The sequence below is a fragment of the Cyrtonyx montezumae genome, unplaced genomic scaffold (genome assembly GCF_038088225.1).
Source record: "Cyrtonyx montezumae isolate F1298 unplaced genomic scaffold, pur_monq_1.0 scaffold_13, whole genome shotgun sequence".
NCBI lineage: Eukaryota > Metazoa > Chordata > Aves > Galliformes > Odontophoridae > Cyrtonyx > Cyrtonyx montezumae.
This window is the reverse complement of record NW_027071859.1, coordinates 8,986,850-9,012,670: the sequence shown is the minus strand read 5'-3', so window position 1 is coordinate 9,012,670 and position 25,821 is coordinate 8,986,850. Positions and strand designations below refer to the sequence as shown.

General features: G+C 44.0%; 1 protein-coding gene across 8 annotated transcripts in view; it reads right to left on the bottom strand.

The window, feature by feature from the left end:
- Positions 1-10,319: 10,319 nt before the first annotated feature.
- Positions 10,320-25,821, bottom strand: part of PUM2 (pumilio RNA binding family member 2) — a 55,953-nt gene continuing 40,451 nt past the window's right edge. For 4 of the 8 annotated variants that reach the window (XM_065730658.1, XM_065730663.1, XM_065730660.1 and 1 more), the window contains 8 exons: positions 19,972-20,239; positions 19,282-19,411; positions 17,192-17,326; positions 16,811-16,948; positions 15,166-15,291; positions 14,068-14,189; positions 11,673-11,865; positions 10,320-10,631 (listed from right to left, as the gene is read on the bottom strand). In XM_065730658.1, coding sequence (XP_065586730.1) covers positions 10,500-10,631; positions 11,673-11,865; positions 14,068-14,189; positions 15,166-15,291; positions 16,811-16,948; positions 17,192-17,326; positions 19,282-19,411; positions 19,972-20,239 — 1,244 coding nt within the window. In that variant the 3' untranslated portion in view covers positions 10,320-10,499. Of the gene's footprint in view, positions 10,632-11,672; positions 11,866-14,067; positions 14,190-15,165; positions 15,292-16,810; positions 16,949-17,191; positions 17,327-19,281; positions 19,412-19,971; positions 20,240-25,821 lie in introns of those variants that run through there. The other 4 variants (XM_065730661.1, XM_065730665.1, XM_065730662.1 and 1 more) reach the window with 2 other exon arrangements.

The window sequence follows — 25,821 nt, the reverse complement described above, 5'->3', positions numbered from 1 at the left end:
TTCATGTGAGCGTGTGTGTTCAGAAAGACGGCAGATCAAATGTTCCTGTGGTACTGCTTGCTGGATTCGCTAGAAAACATTTAAAGCTTGCTCGGGATGTTCTGGTCAGGGTCTGTGAATGGAGAAGGGGGAAGAACAATGGCGTGTTTGGGAGCCAAGTGTTTGCTGTGACATTCCCGTGCCCTCTTCTTGATCATTGAAGCATGCTAAGTATTGTGGTTTCAGTCAAAAGAGCTCCATGCTGAAAAGCCAGATGAGACTTGTATGGAAAGGCGCTTCTTGGCAGCCCCGCGCTCGGGGGATGATGCGAGCTGGTTGCCTATGCCCAGTACAGTGGGGCTGTGGGGATTTCCCAGCATTGGATCAAGGGCTTCCAGCAGTGCAGCCCAATTGAACTCGACCTCCCCGGGGACAAGGGGTTGGTTTGAACTGTGTCTTGCCATGGAAAGAGGGGGACGCATCCAGCCCGCTGCTTCCGCCACCACCTCAGGCGAGGGGCGAGCAGGAATGGGGGCTGTTGCTGTTGGGCAGCCGCCACCATTCTTTGCATTGTCCCTTCTGCCCCATGGATATGTCACACAGCAAGCAGAGCTGCCTGCCCTGCTTTCCAGGTGTCTCACAGCAGCACGTGAGGCTGTGGCTGCTGTCATCCTGCGTCCTCCGCTCCCTCACATGTGCCCAGCAGCAGCTGTGGGGCCTGCGGAGCAGATGACTGCCTCCTCCTTGGCTGAATCCTGCTGCTGTGTCCCTTTGGATGGGTTGTGAATGGAGCATGACCGGATGGACTCGGGTTTGGAAAAGCTGAGTTCCACACTAAGGGCTGTGTCATACCTATGGCTTCGGGCACTTCACGTCTCAGTGACTTCTGCTGCAGACAGACTTATCTGAGGATGTTACGACTTGGGGTGAAGAAGAGGAGTATATTCCCTAACACACAGTGGGAGGTTAGGATGTATGCAAAGAGTGGGGTTGTCCTCGGTGCACAGACAGCTGCCTGCCCCCTGGGGTTGTGGAGCTGACAGCTCACCACTAATGGGTACTGTCTCTGGTTGGCCTCCTGCTGCTGATTGACAGTTTCTCTGTTGCTGCCTTTGTACCAGAGAAAAAAATATTTATTTATTTTTATTTTTTCCATTACTGGGTAGCACAGTTAACCCACAGACAGCTCTTTATGTGGAATGCAAGAAAAAGCCTGCACAGGAGGCTTGTGTCACCCAAAGTTGTCCCTGACGTGCAGCGTTTTCATCTGGCCGCCACTCTGCTGCTCTGCTGGGAGCCCATGCCCCGTGGTGCCACTTCCCAAGCCCATCGCTCGTTCTTCAGCATGGCAGTATCACTCTGTTCTGCCTCCTCTGCTGCCTCGGTGAACTTTGTGTGGCTGCCCATTTGCACCGACGTAGAAATAAGCAATTGTGACCCTTCTAGCTTCCAGTGGTGCAGCCAGATGATGCGGACCCACCCGGCACGCCTGCATAGTGATAGCTGGCTGTGCTTGTTCTGTCCAACCTCCTCTGCAGTGAGTCAGACAGCTGTGAGCAGCTCCATCCGCCTCCCACCTTTCACTGCTGGGAAGGAGAGTGAGACCGTGCACCCCGAGGCATGTGGCACGGAGCTGCCCTGGGCTCCTTCTCCCCCACGTAACAGGAGGAAGGGATGGCCTTGCTTATTTGGACAAGAAGCCATCTTGCAAAACCTCTTTTCTTTATTATTATTATTGGGTTTTTTTCAGCTTGAACAATGCAGTGTTTAGTTGTCCAAGTGTCAGTGTTGCTGCAGTGCCAGCTTTATAGAAATCAGCTGAGTGCACTTGGCTGCCCCTCTCAGACATGAGGTGGCTTCTTTTCTTCTCCTCTATCCCCTTTCCTTATGTCGTGCTGACCGTAACCTGTAGGTGAACACTGAGAGCGACGTATCGTTGTGTCCGTGCCACCAGGCAAACACTGCTCGTCCGAACTGAGCAGAGCCTCCTTTGGCAGAAGCCCAGCCGGAGGTTGCATGTCACTTTTGTGATAGTTTCCTAACCAGCTGTAACAAAACCAACTGCCTCTCTTTGATGCTGTGTGTCAGGGTCTGCATCCTGAGTGTTTGTTGCTCAAAGCTCAGGATGGGATTTTGGGGGCAGGTGCATGACAGTGTACGGAGGGGTTTCCCTTTGGCTCCGTGGAGTTTGGCTGAGGTTATGTGGCTGCCGCCCACAGTCAGGCTGACTTGCTCTCCCCTGATGAGGCCTTTTGGGGACAAGGTTCGGCGAGCTCGGTGGAGATGGGCTGACAGCTGGACTGCATGATCTTAGAGGTCTTTTCCAACCTTAATGATTCAGCGATGTGCTGTTCTGTTGGCTGCTGCTGTCACTGTTCATTTACCTTGGCATGCCAATCCCAGGGCCTGTGGCCTACACAGGCACTTCTCAGAGCACCCACCTGAATAACCACCTTTTAAAAATTACTGTTCATTGCCCAGGGAGCCTCTTTGCTCTCTCCTGCGTTTCTCTGACTCACTTACCTCCGTGGAATGGAATGGGATTTGAGGACTATTCCAAGCCAACCATGCTGTGATCCTATGGAAGTGAGCACAGAGAAGAGGCTGTCACCTTCCCCATCCTCTGCCCTCCTGCAGAGCAGAGGCTGTGATACTTAGTGCCTTTTTAGTGCCTTGGTGACTGCTGTGAGAGTACAAAAAATACATATGGCTGTAATCCTACAGCCACTTCTGGCAGTGCCACAGAGAGCCATTATCTGCCTGAGAGGGGAGTGGATTTCAGGCAGAATGAGGTACTTAATCTCTTATCAAAGGACTCCTGTATTTCCCCTATGTATTCCTTTTTATGGTCCTGGTTTGTCACAGAAGCTCCTGGGTGCTTGAGTAACTCGCCCAAAACTTTAGCACAGGTTCTCCCCATGAGATGTTTCTGACCCAACCCACTGCACTGTGTGCTTTGGAAGGAAGATGTCAGCATTGGCCTGATGGCTGCGGACAGGTCTCACCTGTCCCTGAAGGGAAATCAGATCCCAGCCCAGGAGCTGGCTCTTTGGAAGGGGTAGGAGGGGTGGAGCGGAGGGGGAGTTGCCCTCTGTGTTAGAAGCAGATAGATTGTGAAGAGTTGTGCCTGATTAACAGCCGTGACCAGGTTGAGAGCTAATGGGTTCAAGTCAGAGATCGGTTCAGGAAACAGCATCTAGTGCTGGGGGTCTGCTGCAGGCCTCCACCTGACTGGGGGAGCCTGGTGATGAGGCCTTCTGGCTTCAGCTGTGGGAGATATCGCGCTCGCAGGCTCTCGTCCTGATGAGGGATTTCAGCCACCCGGGTATCTGCTGGGATAGCACACAGCAGGTGCTGGACAACCCAAGAGATTCCTGGAATCTGCTGATGATAACTTTCTGGTCCAGACGGACCGACCCGAGGTGAAGCCGTACTGGACCTGGTGCTCCCCAGTGCAGAGGACAGCATTAGAGAGGTTACGATTGGAGGCAGCCTGGGCTGTAGTGACCATGCCCTGGTGGTTTGTGATCTGGAGGAATGCAGGCCTGGCAAAAAGTAGAGTCAGGACCCTGAACTTCAGGAGAGCAAAATTGCAGCTGCTCAAGGAACTGGATGGGATCTCCTGGGAAACTGTCCTTAAGGGCAAAGGAAACGAACAGAGCTGGCAGCCCTTTGAAGGACGCAGTTCTGAGTGCAAGAGCTGGAGCTGAAGGGCTGCAGCACCTCTCCTACAAGGAAAGGCTAAGGGAACTGGGCTTGTTTAGCTTGGAGCTCAGGGGAGAGCTCACTGTGGCCTTCCAGTACTTGAAGGGAGCGAATAAACAGGACTGGGAAGGACTGTTTACACGGGTGGATAGTGATAGGACAAGGGGGAATGGTTTTAAACTGAGACAGGGGAGATTTAGGCTAGATGTCAGGAGGAAGTTCTTCACTCAGAGGGTGGTGACCCACTGGAACAGGTTGCCCTGAGAGATGGTGGATGCCCCATCCCTGGAGGCACTCAAGGCAAGGCTGGATGTGGCTCTGGGCAGCCCAGTCTGGTGGTTGACGACTCTGCCCATCGCAGGGGGTTGAAGCTGGATGATCTTTGTGGTCCTTTTCAACCCAGGCCCTTCTATGATTCCATGATTCACATAAACCAGTGCTGTTCTGCTTGCTAAGAGGTTCCAGATTAAGGACAAAGACTTTTAACCAAAATCCAGACGTACTCAGTCCTTAGAAACACGTGCACTGTGATGCTGTCGCTCGCAGACAGGCCTGGGTCAGGTGTTCTGCTGTGTGGGGCACCTGCGTAAGCACACACAGCTGCAGCTCTGCCAGAGCAGGTTCAGCACTCCTACGTATGCATAAAGATGTGGTCCTGAAGGAGCAGATGCAGTAGCAGTTACTGTGAGAAGGATCAGGCTGCGGGACAGAACGCCTGCTAGACAGCACGTGCAGCACTGGGAAAAATACTGATCTTATTTTTTTTCAGTGAGATGGCGTGACCCGGAGCCCAGCCTTGCTGAGGATGTCTGAGGAATGCTGCTCCTGGGCCAGCGTCACTGTTCTTAATTTACTGCAGCTATCGGTTGGGACTGTGCCGTGAATTTCATATGATGTAACGTACCGGTTTTCTCCCCGATTAGCTAAAAGGATGCATCTTGCTCTAATTATCATCCTTCATTTAGCATTTGGAGGCCACTCACACATTTCCGCAGATACCGGCTGTCCCGGGGCTGTGTGCAGTCACTCCTCTTCCACATCCCTCCAGGCAGTACCACTGCCGCAGCCCTCACCGTCACAGCATTGATTCACCCATCTCTTCCCCACCCATCCTGGGCCTTCTCACGCATTCCAGAGGCAACGCCTTTGCCCGGCTTCTGCTGTAAGCTCAGCTGGCAGTGGGATCAGGCTGGGTACCAGGAGAAGGCTCTGCCCCAGAGGGCAGTGGGCATGGAATGGGCTCCCCAGGGCAGTGGCCCCGAGCTGCACTGCAGAACTGTTCTACTTACATACGGGTTTTTGCCTCTCCTTTAAGCTTTGCATGGCACGTGTACACACTGCCTGCCCAACTCGGAGCAGTGCTGACTTTGCCACAAACACATTGTGCTTTCTCCTCTTTTTATAAGTTTCAGTTCTTTTTCTAGGTGATTCTGGAAGCTGTACTTCCCAGGGAGGCCTGGAGTGAAGGTTTTGCTGTGCCTATTATGTTTTTAAGGAAACCCATGTGTTCCCAGAGCTCCTTCTCCTCTCCCTCTCCCCTCTGTTCAGTATTCATAATCAAGAGCTGTTATGGTTGATCATTAGCTGGTGGTGACAGCAGCTTTCAGTACATGTGTGCCTCATGTTTTGTCTCTCATTTCTCATCTTTGCGGAACGAAGCTGTTCTGACTCCCACCCCTTCGGGCCCATCCCTTTCTGTTCTCTCCCTCCTGAGGTGCATTGCAGACGATGAGACCCTGTGTGAAGCATGAAGCCACCCAGTGCCATCTCGGCCTCCTGGAGCAGGTGCTGTGGGCTCAGCTGAGTGCTGCTCGCTGGGAATGTCCGTGTGTCTCAAATGGCACCAGACAGACCAGCAGCAACATGGCCTACTCCCAGTGCAGGTGTCTGCGTGGAAGTGTCCACACTGAAACAGAAGTGCCTTCAGATCTCCGGGCTTTTGGTTGCCCAAGTGTCCAAGGATGATGGGTTGGGTTGGACGAGAGCCCCTTTCCCAGCAGGATCCGGGCTCGTGGTGCTCCCCAGGCGGGATGAATAATGAAACCCCACGTTCTCATGAGACACATGACATTTGAAGGAAATAGGAGATGTCATGTGAAACCTGGAGTACTTAAGATAGCTGCTTTTCAAACAAAAAGGCTTTTTAAGAGCTGAATGAGATCAGTGTGTAGCCTGGATCTGACAAGAGGAAACTGCTCCATTCATCCTGTCCCCCACATGGGAGTGGGAAATTGGTTCTGCAGTTGGCAATGAGTTTGTCCTAAGCACTTCAGCTCGGTTCAGCGCTCCGTAACCCTTGCTGAACGAGTGACTGCCCTGAATGCTCTATCAGCCTCTGGAAGCCAGCTTGCATGCAAAGGGCTGAGGCAAACCCACCGTGACTGAGCCCTGCAGAGAGAAAAGAGCAGATCCTCACCGAGGACTTTGGCTGGTATGAGCACACGCTCTCCTGGATGCTCTCCTCCTGGACTGATCCTGTGCAAGGAAGCCCCCAGTACGCTTTCTGATGCTGCACTGCAGCTCTGATAGAGGAAAGGGAGTAAGGATTACCTGTGTGAATCAGCCCCACGATCAGCAGCCAAGCAGCCAGCCTTCCACAGCCTCCACACCTGAGCACTGCTGTGCCAGGGATGGGGAATGGTCTCTCCTCATTCCCCTTGGGCCGGGCTAGGAGAGGCATGGCAGCTGAGCTGGGAAAGGGCTGCAGTGTTGCCAGGAAGTGTGAGCCCTCCGGGCAGGTCTGAAGCTGAAATGAAGCTGGTTAGGGCCTCCACAAGTACTAATGCTGGCGAGAGTGTGTACACTTCACACATACGTTGGTTCTTCCTCACAAAACGAAGAGGATCTCTAGGGACTGGACTCCTTCCTACACTTCAGCTGCAACATGAAAAGCCTCAAGGACCATTTCCAGTATGGTAATGATGGGAGCACGCCGCTCCCAAGATCTGTTTTACATTAACTGAGTCTGGGAGAATCAGATGCAGACAAGGATCTCAGGAGCAGAACCTGCCCACTCCCACCTGCATGCTCAGCAGTCATGCTCCGTCTTGTGCTGCTCGTGATGCAATGAATGGCTCAAGCTGTGCTACAAGCCCAGCCCAAATCTAGGAGCAGAAAGTGAACCTGCCCAACTCCTTGCGGTTAGGACATACTCCTGTGAAGTGAGAAAGGTGGGTTCAAAACCCTGAGGCTGATAAAAGGAAACTAATTCAGTCATCTTATTTGCAGGGTGAGTTCGCTAACTGCACAGCCAGCATGCAGAGGAGCAGGCTGCATCCAGAGGGCTGGAGGAGGCACCACAGATCGGCGCCATCAGCACGCTGCCACGCAGCCAGGCACAAGGAAAACTGCCTGTTCTTCACAGCAGAGGGAAGAGCCACTCCATCTGCCTCTAAATCTCCATCAGCATTCCAGAACACCTAGGGGCTGTGGCCTCAGGAGCTTAGATCTAGCAGCCTGCAATGGAAGTGGCAGTATGGCTGCCTTGAGGGACCACTTCAGAGCATTAGTTCAGTACCAACAAGCAAACCTGCTGTGCTGCACTCAGACCCCTTTGCTCCTCTCCTGAAGCCACCACCAGTCCTCTGCAAAACCTCCTGGGCAGTAACCAAAGATGGTGGATCCAACAGTGACAGAGCAGCCAGCAACCACAGCCCTCCCAAATGCTCAAGAACTCGCTGTGCTTTCATTGGTGTCAGAACTACGGGCGAAGCTGCAGCCTTATCCACCCCTCAGTAAACGCTTTTTGTGGGATGATGTGAAGGCTCTGCAGCTCAGAAGTGACCTCTGGGATACCGGGTTCTGGAATAACTGACCAACTCTCATCCGACGCTGGAAAAGGAATCGAGTGCCTCTGCAAAGTTTCCAAGCAGACAAGTCACAGAACTGGGGATAAAAGGAACGGCTGGTTTCCTAGAGGAAAAACACAAGACCAGATGTATTTCACACGGTGTTATTAACACATTTTCATTTTGATTTTTACAGTATATACATGTGAACATTACATTATTTAATATGAGCCACCTGGAATCAAACCTAATCAAACTGGTCCATAAACAATCGATATCAAAAAGCGGTATTTTAGCAAAAAAAGAAGTCTAGTGGTTCTACCCAAAGCCTACAAGAGTTGAAAGGAGACCCAGTGAATTTCACGTTCCTGGATATAGTTTGTGCAAAATGGTACTTCAGGAGAGCAAGTGGAAGATTACTTTCAAGGTACTGAAAGCACAGAGGATGACAGTTACAGGACTGATTCAATTCAACTATGGCGTGAGTGCTACAGGGCCAACGTGCTCAGACACGGCCAGTTTCTGCCTGGCCATTCCCCAAAGCCTAATTTAACCTCTCACGTATCAGAGACAACGTCAGCTCTGCAGATAATAACAGACAGCGTTTGTACACAGGATAAAAATACTCACTGAAGAGAATTAATGCATTCAGGTGAGTTGCTCAAGCGCCATCCTTGGTGTGACTACAGGATAGCTCTGGCTCCGATGGCAAGGCCTGTAGCTCTTGAAAGGAACATCGTGAACTGCCCTTCAAGAACAACTTGGCAATTCAAGATGCGGTTATTAACAGTAACTCAGCCCACTACGTCACTCGATGCGGGCATTCGGTGACAGATGCAGATGAAAGTTGGCCAGAGCACGCTTTGCCATTTGCCTATTCCTGACTTAAACGCTACCAGTACAAAGAAAAAAGTAGCAACCCAGATGTATGCTTTAAAAAGACTCACGTAAACCTGACAGAGAGTAACACAACCTGGTTCCTCACACGAGTTCACACCCCTGTTTTCTTTCCTCAAGACCAGCGCCCTACTGCTGCGGCCTTTTACTGGAGCACTGCTTGAGATGCAGCTCCCCACGCACGGCGGCCACCGCAGCCTCCGGTTACGCCACCGAACGACTGTTTTCAGTCAAACAAAATACTTACTTCAACAACATACAAAGCACTTTCTTTATCTTTCAGAAACTGAATATACAAAGTCATCTTTTTTTTTTTTTTTGGTTTTCTGTTTTTTCCAAAATATTTCCATAGGCAAAGGATTAAAAAGGATTTTAATTATACACATATGGTCACAACTCTGCCTTAAAAAGATCATTGGGAAATGTACATAAGGCCGCTTGTAAATGTACATCATCTCATGTTACTGTTACAATGTCATTATGTCCAGAGAAAAAAATCGACAGTATCATACATATTTGCTTTCCGCTGGGAGAAGGCTATTCAAAAATACAGTACTCTTCTGTACAAAAAAATCATGCCACATTTATTAAGATGGAAGAAGCATTGGTTTCTGCGATAACCAAAGTTTTCAGTCCACTTCTTTCTCACTATGCTTATTATCCCAACTTAAAATTTGAACAGATTGACTTCCCGAAGTGTCCGTATGAACAGGATCAACAGCTATGTTGTAAACAAAACATAATGTTTCTCACAATAGTTAAAAAAAACAAAAACAAAAAAAAGCCAGTTCGTATTTCTGAAACCATATAAAGATAGAATTTAAAAAAATCACTCTTAATTTGCTGAAATAAATTTACATTATACAACACTATATGCCAGGGAGAGAAAGGGGAAGGGGATATGAATATACACTAAAATGCAAATTTTTGTCCCAAAAAAGGGTAAAACAAATTACATTTACAGCATGAAGGTTTACAAATGTACATCTGTACAACCAAGGTAAGCATCACTACTAAATTAGCAAGGCTTGTAATAAACATCGAAACGAGATTTGTTTCCAAACTGTAAACTTACACCTATTACCTACACGTATACAATGCATATATTTATAGGAAGCAAAAAAGCTATCTGGATATTTAATCAATCATGCTTAAATGTTGAGCTATCGAGTTTACTTGTCAGTGGCCCCTCTTCTCTTCATCAATACCTATTTGTTTGCATCTACAGTGAGAAAGCAAAAGAAATGCTCAACGCTCTCCAATCCTTACGCCTCTATCTGCAAAATAAAAAAATACAGATCTCTTCCTGCATTGTAAAACCAACTGTAAAGTTAATACAGGGTTCACTCCTTTCCCAACGGCGTGCTTGGTGGACGTACCACCACCACTTGATTCCTCTGCCTTGTACAACAATTAAATATGTAAGTATATACAGCACTGTTGTTTTTAATATGTCGCTAGAGAAAACCTAAGGGCACTAAGTAAAAAAGAACAAACAACTGTCCACAGCAAGTGGCGAGATTTGCCTCTTCAGGTTCCCATGTTTTGTCATTCTCTGCTTCAATTTGCTGTGCCCCGTTCGTTATTCGGATCGTACGTTGTGAACCACCAAAACACAACTTAACTTTTCAACACGTGAAATGATGTTTATGCGGCCGGTCCATCTCAATCTGGTATAAAAGACTTCACACAAAAGGGAAAAATAAGGATCAATTCTATATACAACTCTATAAATCTGTTGTGCTATGACGTTGGGCAGACCTACCAGATTGCGAGCCAGTGTATTAAAAGAATACTGTACTTTTTCCCTTTAAAAACTATTTCAGTGACTTTACAAGGTAAAAATTTACAAAATATGTGACAGCTATTTTGATACAATTACATCATATACAGGCGTTCTGTGCTTTGCCAGCCACCCAATCTGATAGGTCTCCTGATCAGGGCTGGAGATTTTTCTTTTTTTCTTTTTTATAATTCACTCCCCAAAAATATACAAAAGAATAAAAATTTTACAAATGGATGAACAAAGTCAATAAATAGATTTAAAAAAATCAGAACATTTATAGTTAAGTTGTACGTTTTGATCATTCACAATAAAACTGCTCTTCCGTTTCCTGGTTTTTTTGCCTTCTACAGCATCCCGTTGGGTGGTCCACCAATTGGCCCCAGATCAGCGCTGTTCTTCAGGTAATACTTTTCCAGCTTCGCCAGAATGTGTTTGCCATAGGTGTATTTACGCAGAGTTGTGATGTGGGGTCGAATCTGCAGGAAGAAACTCGTTACTTTTTCTCCACAGATGGTTAAGCAGAGTCACAATCACATTAAAAGAACCAGCCAGCATGAAGCCTGTCCTTTCACATTTATGGAAGCTTCCGGAAAGGTGTAAAATGGGTGACGCTGAATCACCAAGCAACTGAGGTACCTCTCATATTACAGGTGTTCAGCTGATGACTCCACTTTGCAGACTTCACACCGTGGATCACACAACGTCGACAAATGACTGAGGAAGCCAACAAAACACTCCACCACATGACAGAACCACCACACAGATGGTGCCATTCCCACACGTCACCTAACCCAGAGGCAGGTGAAGCTGGGCTGCCCAGCTGCTTCCCTGCATTGGCTGAATCTGACCCAGTACTGAAGCAGCGGGGCACACAGCAGCGCAGCAAACCAGAGCAATGCAGAACCACCCCCAAAAATGAGCTTTCCCATGGGAGCAGCCTGCTGAGCTCGCAAGTGGAAAGGGGTGGAAGCTTCTTTTGTGGGAGTGCCCTGTCAGCAGTGGGGAAGCAGAGCTCCTGCAGGAATACACTCCACGTTACTCAGCCGAGGGCTAATGGGGCATTTCTGGTCCTCTCCGGACATTCTTAACTAGAAAATGTGCCCCAATGTTAGGAATCATGAGAGTTGGCTTTGGATTTTATTTTGCCGGGGCAAAAAGAGGACAGGATGACAACTGCAGAGCTCTTTATCACCAGCAACAAGAGACGCCTGTATTTCTTCTGTGATTTTAAGAAAAGTGACAAGTACTATTGTTTTCTAAATTCAAAGGAATTTTCATAGGAAAGGTGACTCGAAGAGAGGACATGAAATTTATCTCTGAAGTCTTCTCCACAGGTTTACCTTTTTAGCTCACAGAAAAGTGCTCAGTGCACACCCACCCCTGAATTTATCATTTACACACTTGGTTCTAGATTGCAGATTAGCTAGTTTTAACTAAAAGGAAAAGAATTCTAGCAGATAAAGCAGTATAATTGTGGAGAGGTTTTTCCTAGCCAAGAGAACTATACCAGAATGTACCTTGTGCATTATTATCTTCCGCTGAGCGGGCTCGGCCATATCGATCATCTTCTGAACAACGTAGTTGGCATATTGGTCCTTCATCATGGTGTATAAGGCACTGTGAGGACCGTCGTTCTGGCAGCAGACCTCATCAATCAGTAAAGCTCTTTCAGCACGAGAAGCATGAGTTACACATTTTTCTACCACATTGCTGAAAAACAAGACAAATGGATTCTATGACTTGATACGCAACGTTCTTCCAAGTAGCAATATTAAATGCCACTGAAGAGTCCATTTTAAATACATTCAGTCCCAATTTCCAACTCTTACTTCCTAATAGCAGAGGAAGGCAAAGGATTATTAGCAAAAGTCATCTTCTGATTCTTAAAGGAGAGGAACGATCACATGAGGACTGCTCTGAAAGTAATGCCTCTTTGTTACGTTGGCCCATGACAGCAGAGGCAGATGTTGGTAGAGTAACAGAGGCTGAGCCTTCCCACCAATATCACGTCACATTTTGACGTGATCCAGATGGCCGTGCACAGGTGTCACACCAACAAAATAAGGATATCTCAATCAGCTCATCCACAAGGATCACTAGATTACAAACAGGGAACTGCATACAGAGCTGATTATCAGCTGCAATGTATTGGAAATGATGGTGGCAACACTGGAACATCACAAAGCTTGCACCAGCTCGGTCCCATGACTGCACTCAAAGGGACACAAAGAACACTGTGTTTGAGTTTGCCAGGATTTCTTAGTGAACCAAAACGAGGCTGAAGGTGACAGTTTCCTGGATCACATCATTACTGGTGATGAGACGTGGTGTCACCACTACGAGCTGGCATCAAAACGGCAGTGAGTAGTGATGGGTACTGTCTTCTGGGATAGAACAGAGGTGATCGTTCTGCACATCACAGAACCTGGACAGACCATCAACCCTCAGCACTACACTGCAGTGCTGACTAAGCTGAATGCTTCAGCTTCCAGAGTAAGGCCAGAGAAGAAAAGAACCTTTCTAGGGCCACGTGACAACACCAGGTCCCATACCATTTTGGAGATCATGGAGCACACTGCACATCTTGTCTGGATGGTCCTACCTCACCCACCACGTGGTCCAGATTTCGCACCTTCTCACTTCCACATGTTTGGGCCAATGAAAGATAACACTGCTTGGGCAACATTCTCCTAGCAATGATGCGAAACAGTGGGTGACCACCACTAGTGCAGATTTTTACGAGCAGGACATGCAGGCTCTTGTTCATCACTGGTGAAAATGAGTGCTAATGGTGGTGGTTAAGTTGAAAAACAGCACACAGTAGCTGAGAATATTCTCTATCAAACAGTGTTTTCACACTCTTTGTATTGGTTGTAGCTTACATGGGAATAAATGGGAGGCATTACTTTCAGAGCAACCTACGCAGACGCTGTTCTTCCAGTTGCATATGTACTCTAGTATATCTGGTTTTATCTATGGACCCTTTTAGGGCACATAAAGAAAGGTAGATATGAAGCACTCTAATTTTTTGAATAAAGAACCTTCTCAGGATCATGACTGGTCAGAGAAACTTTTAAATATTTATGCAGATCAAGTTCATGACTTCCAGAAATCTCAGAAGCTGAAAACACCATCAAGCCAGCTAAGTGATTCCTGTCCTAGGTTTGTACGTCAGAAGTTAAGCAAGTTCAAAGAGAAGAACATGAATATTTCCATGTAAGCCAAGAAAAATAAAATCCAAACAAAGCTGCTACTTTGCATACAACTGATTTTTAAAACAAATGGCCCCCTCAAAATATTGTGCATTTCTACTAAATGCTAATGACAAAGCTAATCTCACTCTATCATCCAGGACAAACTCTGAAGCGTATTTTCCTTAGCAAAAGGCACATACCTGGATATTTCAGGAAAAAACATTTAAGGATGACTCTTAGGCTCTAATTTTAGAGTAGTTCATAGTCTTGGAGTCTTCCTAGTGCATTAAATTCCTGTCAGCCTTAAGCAGTACTTTTACAGCTAGCCTTCTTATGCTTGGAAATTGCTTGATTGGACCGACAGACAGCAAGGAAATCCCAGCTCACTGGCAGCACATCATCAAGCAACTTCCAGGACAGCTTTTTCAGCTGGCTCTGGTGATCTTTACGTGTGTCCTTTTCATGCTCTTGTAGAAAGTGAACGAAAGCCACACCAAAAAACCATGAAATCTCATTTATTTTACTTTAGAACAGCATTTCCCCTGGCCCTTCCTCAAATCTGGTATTTTCCACTACTGTCCACCTCTATACACAGTATTTCAGAAACCACGTTACACATGGGGTAAAATATCACATCCTCTTTGAAACACAGTAGATAAATCCAATACTACAGCATTAAAAGGTGAGTGAACCTTGAATAATGAAAGCAGTGCAATACCTGGCAAATTTGTGCTGACTCAGAGCTAGAACTTTTCCTCTTATTTCTGAAACTATTTTACTCTTGTCTTCAGGACGACCATGCTCCAGTACGTGTTGAATAACGTAATTTCCGTATTGATCCTGAAAATAAGATGACTTCAATTTTCTTTTGTGTTCATACCAAGTCATGCACATAGATTTTTGTTTATTTGAGTCAACTTTCAACTTGTTATTTGCAGAGATATATGGAAAAATGCAACAACCATGAAAACAATGGGATGCAAAATATACTGCAGCAAGAACTACTCAACAGATCGCTAATTTTACATGGAAAACAGGAAGAATCTGTCAAAAGGGCATTTTGCTGGAGTACCTTACATCCTCCTACAGAAACAAGCCTTCAAAACTGATATCATCATTCTTTATCAGCTCTAATATCTCTCTGAACTTTGGTTCCCCAAGTCAATTACAGTTTAACAGAGATTTCATATACAATAAACTTCTGAGAAGTGAACTAGGCTGTGAATACAAGGCAAAGGCAGTTCTTGCCTTTTGTCCAGTGGAAATTCCTACTGAACAACACGAGTCCCTCCACTATTTTCAACTGATTCATTATCAAAGCAGTTTGTTTGAGACCAAGACAGGAAATCGTGCTGCACAAGGTCTTTGGCCCGGTCTTCCTTTAGAAAAGATGCCCTATTTTTGTCTCAATATGCAGAACATGCATTTTTGACAACATATTTCTGTTCAGATGTTATTAGAAGTTATCTGAAGGGCAGGAGAGTGAACCAAGGTAAACTACAAATAGGTGAACTTTGTAATTCAAAAAAAAAACAACAACCACAAACACAACAAACTAAATCTGTGCATTTACAACGTATACTTGAAGCTACAGCCAAAAGTGTAAGAAAAAGGCTTTTTATATCTTCTTTGCCTCCCAACTTCCAAATTCATTTTCATTAAAACTATGGAAGGAAAAAAAGACAAAAATCAATATCTACAACACTAAAAAGAGGCAAGTTCATTTAAGCTATTTCATACACTATGACACAGGAATTAATTACAATAACACAAGAACTCTGTACCAGGCACTACTGAAAGGAATGCACACACTAACCTGCACTAGTTGTTCTGTGTGCTGATGTAGTTCTTCTAAAATTGGCAAAGTCTGCTCAGCAGTACAGTGTTCCAGAATACGCTGAATTACTCTACAGCCATATGGATGAGTTGAAAGCACGAACACCTTAAAATAGAATTGCAAACTGAAGTTAAACCCAGCTGAAGTTTACAGATGCGCTAACAATTCTGTGCTCGAAATGGAACTGAACTTGCCAACTACTTCTACTAAAATTATACAAGCTTTGACTCCTAATATCAGAATTCCACCTCTTCTGTGTGTGTGTGTCAAGCACAAATCAAACTACCTAAGAACTCAAGTTGTCAACACAATGCTCCTACTTACTTAGGTGCAAATAAACTCTTGAAACTCTGATCCTTAATTAAACACTGTTCACCTCTCAAGTTTTCCTTTTAACTTTGTTTTTCATTTCAAAGTTGAAGATCTTGCTTTCCACAGAAAGGAGTTAAATTTCTGTAGCTAACGTTCGTATTCCCTCTTATGTATATAACATTCACAAATTAAGCATTATAAACACATAGTCGTAATCTTCCTTACTGCTTTTTCCTTATTTCTCTCAGAGTTGGGTTTGTATTTCCAGGATTAATTCAAGGTATTTAAAGTTCATTATTGGTCAGAACTGAACAAAGAATCCTGTCTGATTAGACAAAGACTCAGACAACATGGGTGAGTAATAAAGGCAGGTACTGTCCTGTGACGTGACTAAAGCCCAAACAAGCAAGCAGTTGTATTTTAGCCAGTTGGGCTCTATTTGTATTTTAGAAACTGCATCTCATCTACTCTGTACACATTTTTGATACAGAAAGACCCTACCCTACACACCTTAGTAAGCCACCTACCAGCAAGCACCACAACCATTCTGGTACTGCTGTTGTGTGGTGTGAGAGAACTTTATCACGCTTTGTTAAGAAACACACATGGTCAGCCAGCCAAGTAAAATTCACTAACAGCCACGTCAGTGCATCTTTACAATTCTTTGAGACTACACAAGAACAAGTCTGTCACAGTATTACAATCTTCTTTAGTTGTAACATATTCTCTAGCCCACGGCACAATACCAATCTTTTATAAATACAATTTTGTTGGAAACAGCAAACGAAAGAACCTTAACTAAACAAACACCTTCCTCCCCTTCACTCAACACCAGCCCAGTTCGTAGGGAAAAGATTAATATTTTTTCAAAGGATTTTCCATAACAGTAGATGTTAATTGGAAAACAGAGTTGCAAGGTAAGTAAAAGAAAAAAAATTGAGAGGAAATTATAATGAGAAGTGTATGCTACAGATCAGATACACCAAAAATAGCCACTAGAAGTTAGAAAGGAAATTTAAAGTGGCACATCACAAAACTCAAACAGCCTGGCCATAAGCCAAATACTTCTACTGCCTTTTACAGCACATCCAAAGAGGTTTTCTGGAGCCTCACCTCCAACATCCATCTTTTTAAAGCATCCAACTATCCTATCTGTTAACAGCTTTTCCATTTTACCATCTCTTCTTCTACGCAGCTTACTATTAGCTGACTGTAAGTGTGCCAAATGCTGTCTCGTATATGTGAACAATGCCAAAAGCAAATTGTGAATCAAAGCAACTCTACAGCAAAAGAAATGAACTGTTAACACTACCTGTCCTTTGAATGCATCAATGATGAACTGGAGCGACTGTGGCTGAACACACTCGATGCACTTTTGCACCACGTGGTTCCCGTTTTGATCTTTCACGCATTTCAGAACGTGACCATCCAGCTCCTTCACCATTTCGTTCTGGAAAAAAAGATTATCTTTGTCTTCACAGTGATTTTTTTCTCAAAGGAATTACCTCTTCATTGTAATTATTCACTATTCCTCTTACTGGTGATCTACCTGTGTGGATCTCAGCACTTTTAACTATTTTTTGTCTCTCTTTTTATAATGAAGGGAATGATCAACAATTCAAGCAAGTAAAAAAAAGCAGGTGAAATTAAACTGAAACAAAATAAATTAAAAAAAAATACTGTTCTAACTTACAATTACCTGCTGGTCAGGTGAGATAGACTCAAGTGCTTTCTGAATAACACGACAACCATACATCTGTAGGGCTAATGGCAGAACATGGCCACGTATGCGTGTTGCTAGGGCTAACTTTTGATCCAGGCTTCCAAACTAAAAGAAAACAAAAGATGCTGTTAACAAAATAAGGCATGAAGCATGATGGAATTCACACGACAGAATAAGAATTTTCTTGACCATGCCTTGGATGGTTTTTCCCTTTATTTTTGATGGGTATATTTACCAGAAGCTTTTTCATTATTGTTGTTTTCCCTTAAATTCAACATTCTGTAGTATTCTACATTCCAGTACAGTGTGTGCTTTCAAATGTGGGACTTCAAGGGCAGTAGAAAAAAATTAATGAGTTTATACTTGACAATCCGTAGGAACACAGATTAACATTTAGAATGATATATCCCACTTACTGGGACAAATGTTATCAGCCAAATTAATTACATCAGATTACTGTAACATAGTAATTAGAATCACGTTTTCTCCAGGATCTCAGATATGCACTGGTCATGTTACCTTACAGTAAGCTGTAACAGAGGAAAGAGAAAATAACAGAAGAAAGAAGCTGTAGTCCCTACAGCAACCATATGCTAACTTCAGGTGTCTTGAAGGATCATTCCTACTACAAGAATTCTGGAAAAAGTCAAGAAATAACATGGATTTTCCTTTGGGTTTTATACACTGGCTGTACTAGAGTATAACTCAACCAAGATTTTTCAGCAGTACCTAGCTGTTGCCCACAGTGCCCCTACAACCTTCAGTACTGCTCCACAGTGAACACAGAAGCCATCAGTCAGGCTTCAGAATAATGTAAATGTACTGGAAATGTTTTCAGCCTGGTCACTTCCCAGATCCCTCCAGCCAAGTCACACAAACTGCTGTGCTCCCACAGGGCAAGAGGCCACAAGGGAGACATGGGCTGGGCTGCATCTGTAACCTTCATTCAGCGCTGCTGAGACTTGCTGAAGCCGACACCTGTAGTCACCTAAAGCTCTGGAAAAGGCTCAAAAAAGATCTACTTCCTACTTAAATGATCATATGTAACCAAGGGCTTCCACGTTTTCTTCAGAACTCTTCAGAACATAAAATTAAGATGAAAATAACTCCCAACTATCAATAATGATCTATGCATCCATTCATCCATCCAACCTGACATTAGGGAGAAAAAAACAGCAACTGGTAACTCTTGAGAGATACCAAGCAGCTGCACAGTGGATGGCAGCCACACTTTTCAGAAGACATTCTGGCTTTCTAAGAAGAACATCAAGACAAAAGAATAAGCACACTGTTTTGTAGGTTACTCATTACAAATTAATTCCTATCTACAGCAAGCACCTTATTTGTTACTGAACTTTTCTGTTAATTAGGCATCTCACAGTCTCACCAAGTACTTGACATGGTCCTTGATGCAACATACACTATGCTACATACCATTTCTACACGTATTTGTTTTGCAAGCAGGCACTGCCTTTTCTTTTCTCCATATGCTGAATTTTGCACCACTTTGATAGCTTTTGTCTACCCCATAGCTTTCCATTAAAAAAACCAACACACAACTGTTTGAAATACTAGTTGGATGTATTTTATGACATCTTCCTCAAAATACATCTCCATGTGAGTTCCCTCATATACAGCACTGGACAAAGTTCAACACATCTTTTTCTTTGGGTACAAGAGCACTTTCCAGGCCCGCTCTTTGCCAAGATGCAAGTATCCTTCAGTACCAACACAGATATCCTTCAAATCTTTGTGTTCCCCACCATCTGCTTAAAGGCTGTGTAAAGTAAGCTGAAAGACTTGCAAAGTCCAAGTGTGCAGCCTATGCTGTTTGTTAACATATGCATCACCAGGGCAAAGAAAAAAGCATGCTTATAGTCCTCAGGTCTGTTATGAATAAAGCAGAGGGAACAGAACAGAGAACACGTGTGACTCTCAGGTTCTACAGTGAGAGTGCAGTAGAAATCTGCTATAATGTTAAGCAAAAAAATATTACATTTAATCAGACTTTACAGTTTTCCATTCATGTTTTTGTTCATACACTCAAGTGTTATTCTTACCTCAAAGAACTTCTGTATTACATAGTTTCCAAACACATCAGTCATCAATTGATAGGCGGCTTGCAGGATCTCGTTAAACACCATCTGGCGCTCAGCTGGAGTGGCTCGCTCCAGCTTTTGCTGTATAAATCTAAGTGCAAAAAAATGTACATTACGCTTTACATGAACAACAGGAAAACCTCTCGAAACACCGCTTCAATGAGACACCTCAAAGCTGTGAAGCAGGCATTAAACATAATAAAGCTTATTAAAACGAAAGTAGTGCCTTTGCATATGAAAGAATGCATTTCAGTGTAATGATCCTTAGAAACTTTCATTTGAAAGATATTAAAGATGAAAAGATTAGCTAAGTACCCGATGATGTATTGCTGAAAAAATGTTCTTTACATTCCACATGCCAGATATTTTGGTTTCTTAATCAACACCTTTTTGATGCTTACATACTAGAGTTTACAAGTTGAGTTATAAGGCTACTTCTAACCTGAACACTTCTAGGAGCAGCTGCATTTATACTACCCATTATAATGAAACTCCCCAGAAAGGAAAAAGGTCAGCGTACGAGCACGCGTTCCAATTCGTGGGACGCTCTGTATTAAGACGACCCCCAGCTCACTCAAACATTTCACACTAACGTGACAGAATCAAAGCAGTAAAAGCTTCTTAATTTATTCACTTCCCTCAGGTAATTACCTAGAACCATGCTGATCTTGAGAGAATTCCACAATATGCCCAATAAGGTCCCTCAGTTGAAGATTAGGGAAACGATTATTTCGGAAATCTTCCAGCAGTCGGCTACGTCCAGAAGGCATAATGTCAGACCTACTGTAACGAAGGCGTGAAGGAGGGAAGAGCTGACTGGTGGAGCTAAAAAGACTGGAGGTACTTGCTGCACTGCGATACTTTGCTTCTGCTCCAGGTGCTGCAGAAATATAGCGACCACTACCATTTGTGAGTCCTCCTACAAGGAAGCGGTTTTGTCAGTAAAAGCCATAAGGAAAATAAACAACAGCAAAACATCAAGTGTACTAGAACTACAGATACCCTGGAGCCAAAGGAAACAACGGAGCTGTCTTATTATTTATATTTACCTCATTTTGATTTGAGGAGTTGGACAGCTTTATCTTCCAAGAAATAAAGCCGTTCTCCTCCTCATTTTTATGTGAGGGGCACCAGGAAAAGACATCCCGTTAGAAGACCATAATGAAGCAGGTCACCCACTCAGGCCTAGAGATACACTAGAACTGGGTGAGCCTTAGCTTAGTGGGCAGATTTCCTCTTGTGAGCAACAGTGATTCATACTCTTGTTAGTAGCAGTAGCCAATTGTTTCAAAACAGACCATGGAATCTGAACTACCCTTCAGTCCCTGCTGAGGTCCCTTTCTGACAGTTTATAGTGGGAAAGGGCGTTTTTGGGAAGGCACATGTGATGCCTCTTGCCATGCTGCACCTGTCCTGCAGGAAATTAGATGACTACAGCATCCCAGGCTTTCATTCTGCTACCTCTCTGTAAGCACTAAATACGTCGAACTTCAAAACAGGAAAATAAGAACGCTCTACTTAACTCTACAATAAGCAGGTACACTAAACTCAAGCTTCTTTTAAAGCATCCACTCCTTGCCTGGCTGTGAAAACATGCACCCTTCGCTACGCTTTCACTTTCCTTACTAAGGAGTGAACAGCTTTGCTGATGTCCTGTTCCTTCACTAGCTGTCCCTCCAACAGCTATCATCTCAGCCTTGTGAATTTCTGCTCACACACTGCTCTCCCATCACTAAGATTAGACACAATGCCACTGTCCTCTCTAAAGCAAGCTGCAGTCATCACAATAACCACAAAAACAACTCATCTTTTGCAACTACACTATGATTTTTTGAAGTAACACATGCAGACTATTACACCCCAACTCTACTACTGCCAAAAAAAAACAGCAAACTAGAATTATGGAGTATGGATTGGAAAAAAAAGTTTCCCAACAAATGATCTAGGAAGTGAAACAGTTACTGAAAATCCTGTCTAAGTCACCAGAAGAAGGATCTGAACTTGCATTTAAAACAAACTGCAGTATGTGCTGTTTGAATGGTGCTCTCATACAAAATGGATTAAAAAAAATGAATCTACCAGCTGACAGTGCCCAGGCCAAGCCTTCTGTTGGCTTCAAGTATTCACAAGGCCAAGCAACAGCATTACAGTGCACTGCTAACCGACTCACGATTAGAAGAGCTGACAGTGACATTACTCTAATAGACAAAAAAGAAAAAGAAACCCAGCACCCCGCAGGTGAAGCAGGATGCAGAATTATGCTCTACAGTGGTTCTTCTATGGAGAGCCTTCTAAACAACAGGGAAATTACGCTGCTGAAAATGTGGAAACTGGGATCTAGATTATAACGTATGTAAGAAATCTACCTTCTTTGTATGTGCTGTGCAGTAGCAGCATTCATTGCCAGGAGAGGGCAGCAAAGCCCATTTCAAAGGAAATCTAAATAGGCTCTGAGATGCATCTATTGCTTTGCTGTTCACATGCACTATTCTGTGTCAGAAACTAACAGGTCAGTTTCAATTGTAAGATCACAAACTGCAAGGGTTCAAATTAGCCTAAGCAATCAAAATGCACATTTGAATCAGGAATTGTTTGACCATTTTATATATATGCATATATAAATTAAAACAGAAGTTATTAAGCTCAACTGCCTTTTAACAAATGTGCGTATGCAGTAAAACTCCCAAGTTTAGAACTCCGTGGTTTAATTTGGGGAACAGTCCCTTTTTAAGGCTTAAGATGACTATGCTGTGACTGAGAGACTCCTGCCTACCTTGAGGCACTACCTGAAATGATCACATCAGGCAGATCATAATATGGGATGGATAAAATATATCCACCATTCCTACAAGCATGTCAGACTCCAAAAGCAAACAAGCTTAAGCTTGTAAAATCCTGGATGCTATTGTAAAAACTCTAACAGGTAATTAGTTTTTCTTGTGTCATCTTTTATTCCTGCAGCAGAATTATACCTCACTGACAAATGTGCAGATTTGAAAAATAATAAAACCCACAAAATAAAGCCCTATTGTCACAGGTACTTACTACATGCAAATACACTCGTATACAGTGGACTTTAATATTATATCCTCGTTGAAATCTCAGTCCAAAACCAGTAAAGCCTTAGTGTGGAGACTGAGGACAAGTGGCCAAGTGGCCTCCTCCTTCCTGAGAGCTTCTACCAGGAACGGCATAGAAATGAAGAACTGAAACCTGAGCTTTCATTACCCAACTCCCCCTGGTTAACCTACAACATTCTTGTGCTCTTCAAGAACTCTTAACGCTGTTTTACAGGCTCTGACTCTGTACCAGAAAGGTAACACAGGTTAATTCTTACCAACTCTTTGGGAAAAAGTCATACCCTGCTGGATAAAACACCTAAGCTTCTCTGCAAACACTGACATTTTAACAGAACGCTATCGGGAACCAACGCATCCACGCACCACGAACTGCTGGGGAACAAAGCATGCAGTTTGCTCTTCACATAATCACTTAGCTATCACTTCTGATCTTGTAACAAGAGGACCCCGACGCAACAAATATTGTTTTACAGTTTAATTGAATCTAAATCCCAGTGGCTAGTCCATAGGGAAGAAGAGGCTCGGAGGCATAAAAGACATAAGCTGTCTAAAAAAGAGCCTTACTAAGCTTTAAGTAGACAAACCACATTGAATTGCTAACTTGCCACTTTAGACAGCATTTATAATACAAAAGATAACATTAAAAATCTTGAAAACTGTACCTGTGCAGGTCTATTTTATAGCACTAGCCTGTTAGTGCTTATTACCAAAGCACTTTTCAATCGTTTCTAACTAAGATGTACAACAGATTTGTCGTGGAGACCGCAGTCCAGTCGGCACTATTATTTGCTAGTAAAACATAATGAAGCATATAAACACGTTCAACTCAACTCCTACAAAATATTTTTATGTCCATAAAATGAATCAGCTCCGTCTCATCCTCAGCTGACATGAGTAAACATTCCCTTCTCACATGGGAAATAAGCAGAACTACACACACACGCACCGACGGATGCACAGGTACCCCCTGAGCAATGCCAGTACTTGGGCCTGCTTTGCCCTAGTCCTACAGAGCAGAGAGGCAACGTGATGTTCCCATCCGTGCCGCTATGCCAAGGGCCTCAGCTCTCACTCAGTGACCATTCTCAAAAACACTGACCCAACAAGAGCACAGACTGAAAACAGCTATCACCCAAAGTCCTGATGTTAAAAATCCTGTTCTTAAGATGTGGCAACGTATCATCCAACCAAGCAAGCACTACCAACCCAAGGGAATTTTCAGACCACTTCAGATACTATCTCTGTCCCTGGGAGTGAAAGGGTAGTTCAAATTCATGACCTGGCTGCTCCAACCAATTACAGTAAGGGAGCAGTTACAAACAACTGATATATCCCTTCAGATAAAGGGAAACTGACACTAGACCAAGGTAATTAGTGCATTTCTATTTTAGGATGTTGGCTAAGAGTTGATGAGAAGAGATAAAAACAGCAAAATACCACAAGTTTCTTGTAAAAGGGAAGCTTTTTTTTTTTCAAGCTACAAATTGCAGCAGTGTCTGACAAAGGGGTTATAAAACCATGCACCCTTCCCCAGTATTGTGCTCTAGTGTTCTGGTGGCTGAAACAGGAGCAACCGAGTTTGATGCCCATCTTAAACAGGAGTTAAACTTAGCTGAACCTGTTCGTACAAGCAGGCAGGACGAGTTTTGAAAGTGGAGGGAGAGCTGCGTTTGACAGGCATTATCAGAATACCAATGAAACTGCATGCAGACGTGAACTTACAACGTTGTTCTACTCTGAAAAGTGACTGCGTGATATTCGCACCCTTCTCAAAATATACTCCCTGTTTGATTGCAGGTGTTGCTTCTTTTTGGGTGAAAAAGCTGGTTTCTTTTTTCTTTTTTTCTTTTTAAATGTGAGAACAGAACAAGAAATCTTCCCAGAGTGGCTGAGGGATGCAGCAGAATAAGCTGAGCAGGACAGGCAGCAGCAGAAGCGCTGACCTTTTTGCAGCAGTGCCCCTTGGATGCAACTGCACAACGAAGTAACACAAAGGGCAGAGTCCAGCAAATGCTAAAAAATGAATCACTGCATTTTTGGCGGAAGCAAAAATCTCAGGGAGCCTCCATTGCAAGATTTCAGATGGATTCGGTTAAGGCAGCAAAAAGTACACCCATTAATGAAGTCCACTTGGCGTGGAAAAGGCAGCAAGCATGGAATCCAAAACTGCTGTGTCAATTTTCAGAGTACAACTGTACATTCTGGCCTTTAAACACCGATCTTGTAAACGATTTTATCAAACTGTTACACTCAGCTCACACTGCCAAACAGTCTGAAATGGATTCAAATCAGTATTTATCAACAATTTCTGCTGACCGAGGCAATCTTCCGTAGCGATTGCAGCTCGCTTAGCATTTATTGGATGTAAAACAACACAACATTAAACGTTTTGAATTTTAGATAATGCCTTCCAAATTTTGTTCCGAGTATAGTTTTCAGTAATATGAAAACTATTGTGAGAGTACTTTGAAAAGAAAGAAAGAGAAAGATTTCCATGATAACCCCATTGTCAGATGTTCAGAACTTTTCTCAAAAGCCTCCATTTGGGCTGAAACTTTCCATGCTTGGTCTCAGCCCAAAGGTGCACTTTGTAGACCTGGAAAAGGAAAAAAGGTAAGTAAAAAAAATAAAACGTGCTGAAACATCCCCTCGCCCAGTTTTACTTTGGGTATTCAGCACATAACCATGAAGGGAATTACTGAACTGTAAACGTAATATACTTAAATTACTTTTAACACTGTTACAGAAATCACACATTTCTCACTTGAAGCGTATTTTGGTAGGTGGGCACTTCAGTTATTTTTCCTGTTTCATTTGCAGTAAACTGAAGTTCAGGGGTTATGCTGCCTGCTACATGAACCATGTGCATGCCAGAGTGCACCTGAACAGAGCAACAGGCAACTCAGCTCAGTGTTACATCCAGTGCAGCTTTAGCACGCCAATTAAATGACCACATCTGCAGTGAAAAAAGGTCAAGTTTCACTAAGTTGCCCCTGTGCAGAGGCACGCTCTTCTAAAAATCAGACTGTAGGCTACGGTGGAGTTTCTTTGGACTTTGGTTTTCTTACTTATTTTTCAGAGGTTGGGCTCCCACGTCATCTGACTCACTGACAAATTTCTACTGTCACCATACCTTAAAAATAGCTCTGATAACCCAAGAGCCACCTCTGACAAAGCCTTTGCTATTTCTCTCATTAAGTGCATTTTGTTTTCTTCCACCAGCTGGCGGGAAGCACTCATGCTCCTGGCACAGCACGTGGGCCATAAAGCTCACCCACTCCAAATTACCTTTTAATACGAATCACATTGAGAACTCTTCCACACTGTCGTGGTAAGGGGCAGCAGTGAGCATCACTTCCCCGTGCAACAAAAAGAACTCATCTTAAAGCGTTCTCGAAGCAGTAATACACTGAAGTACAAA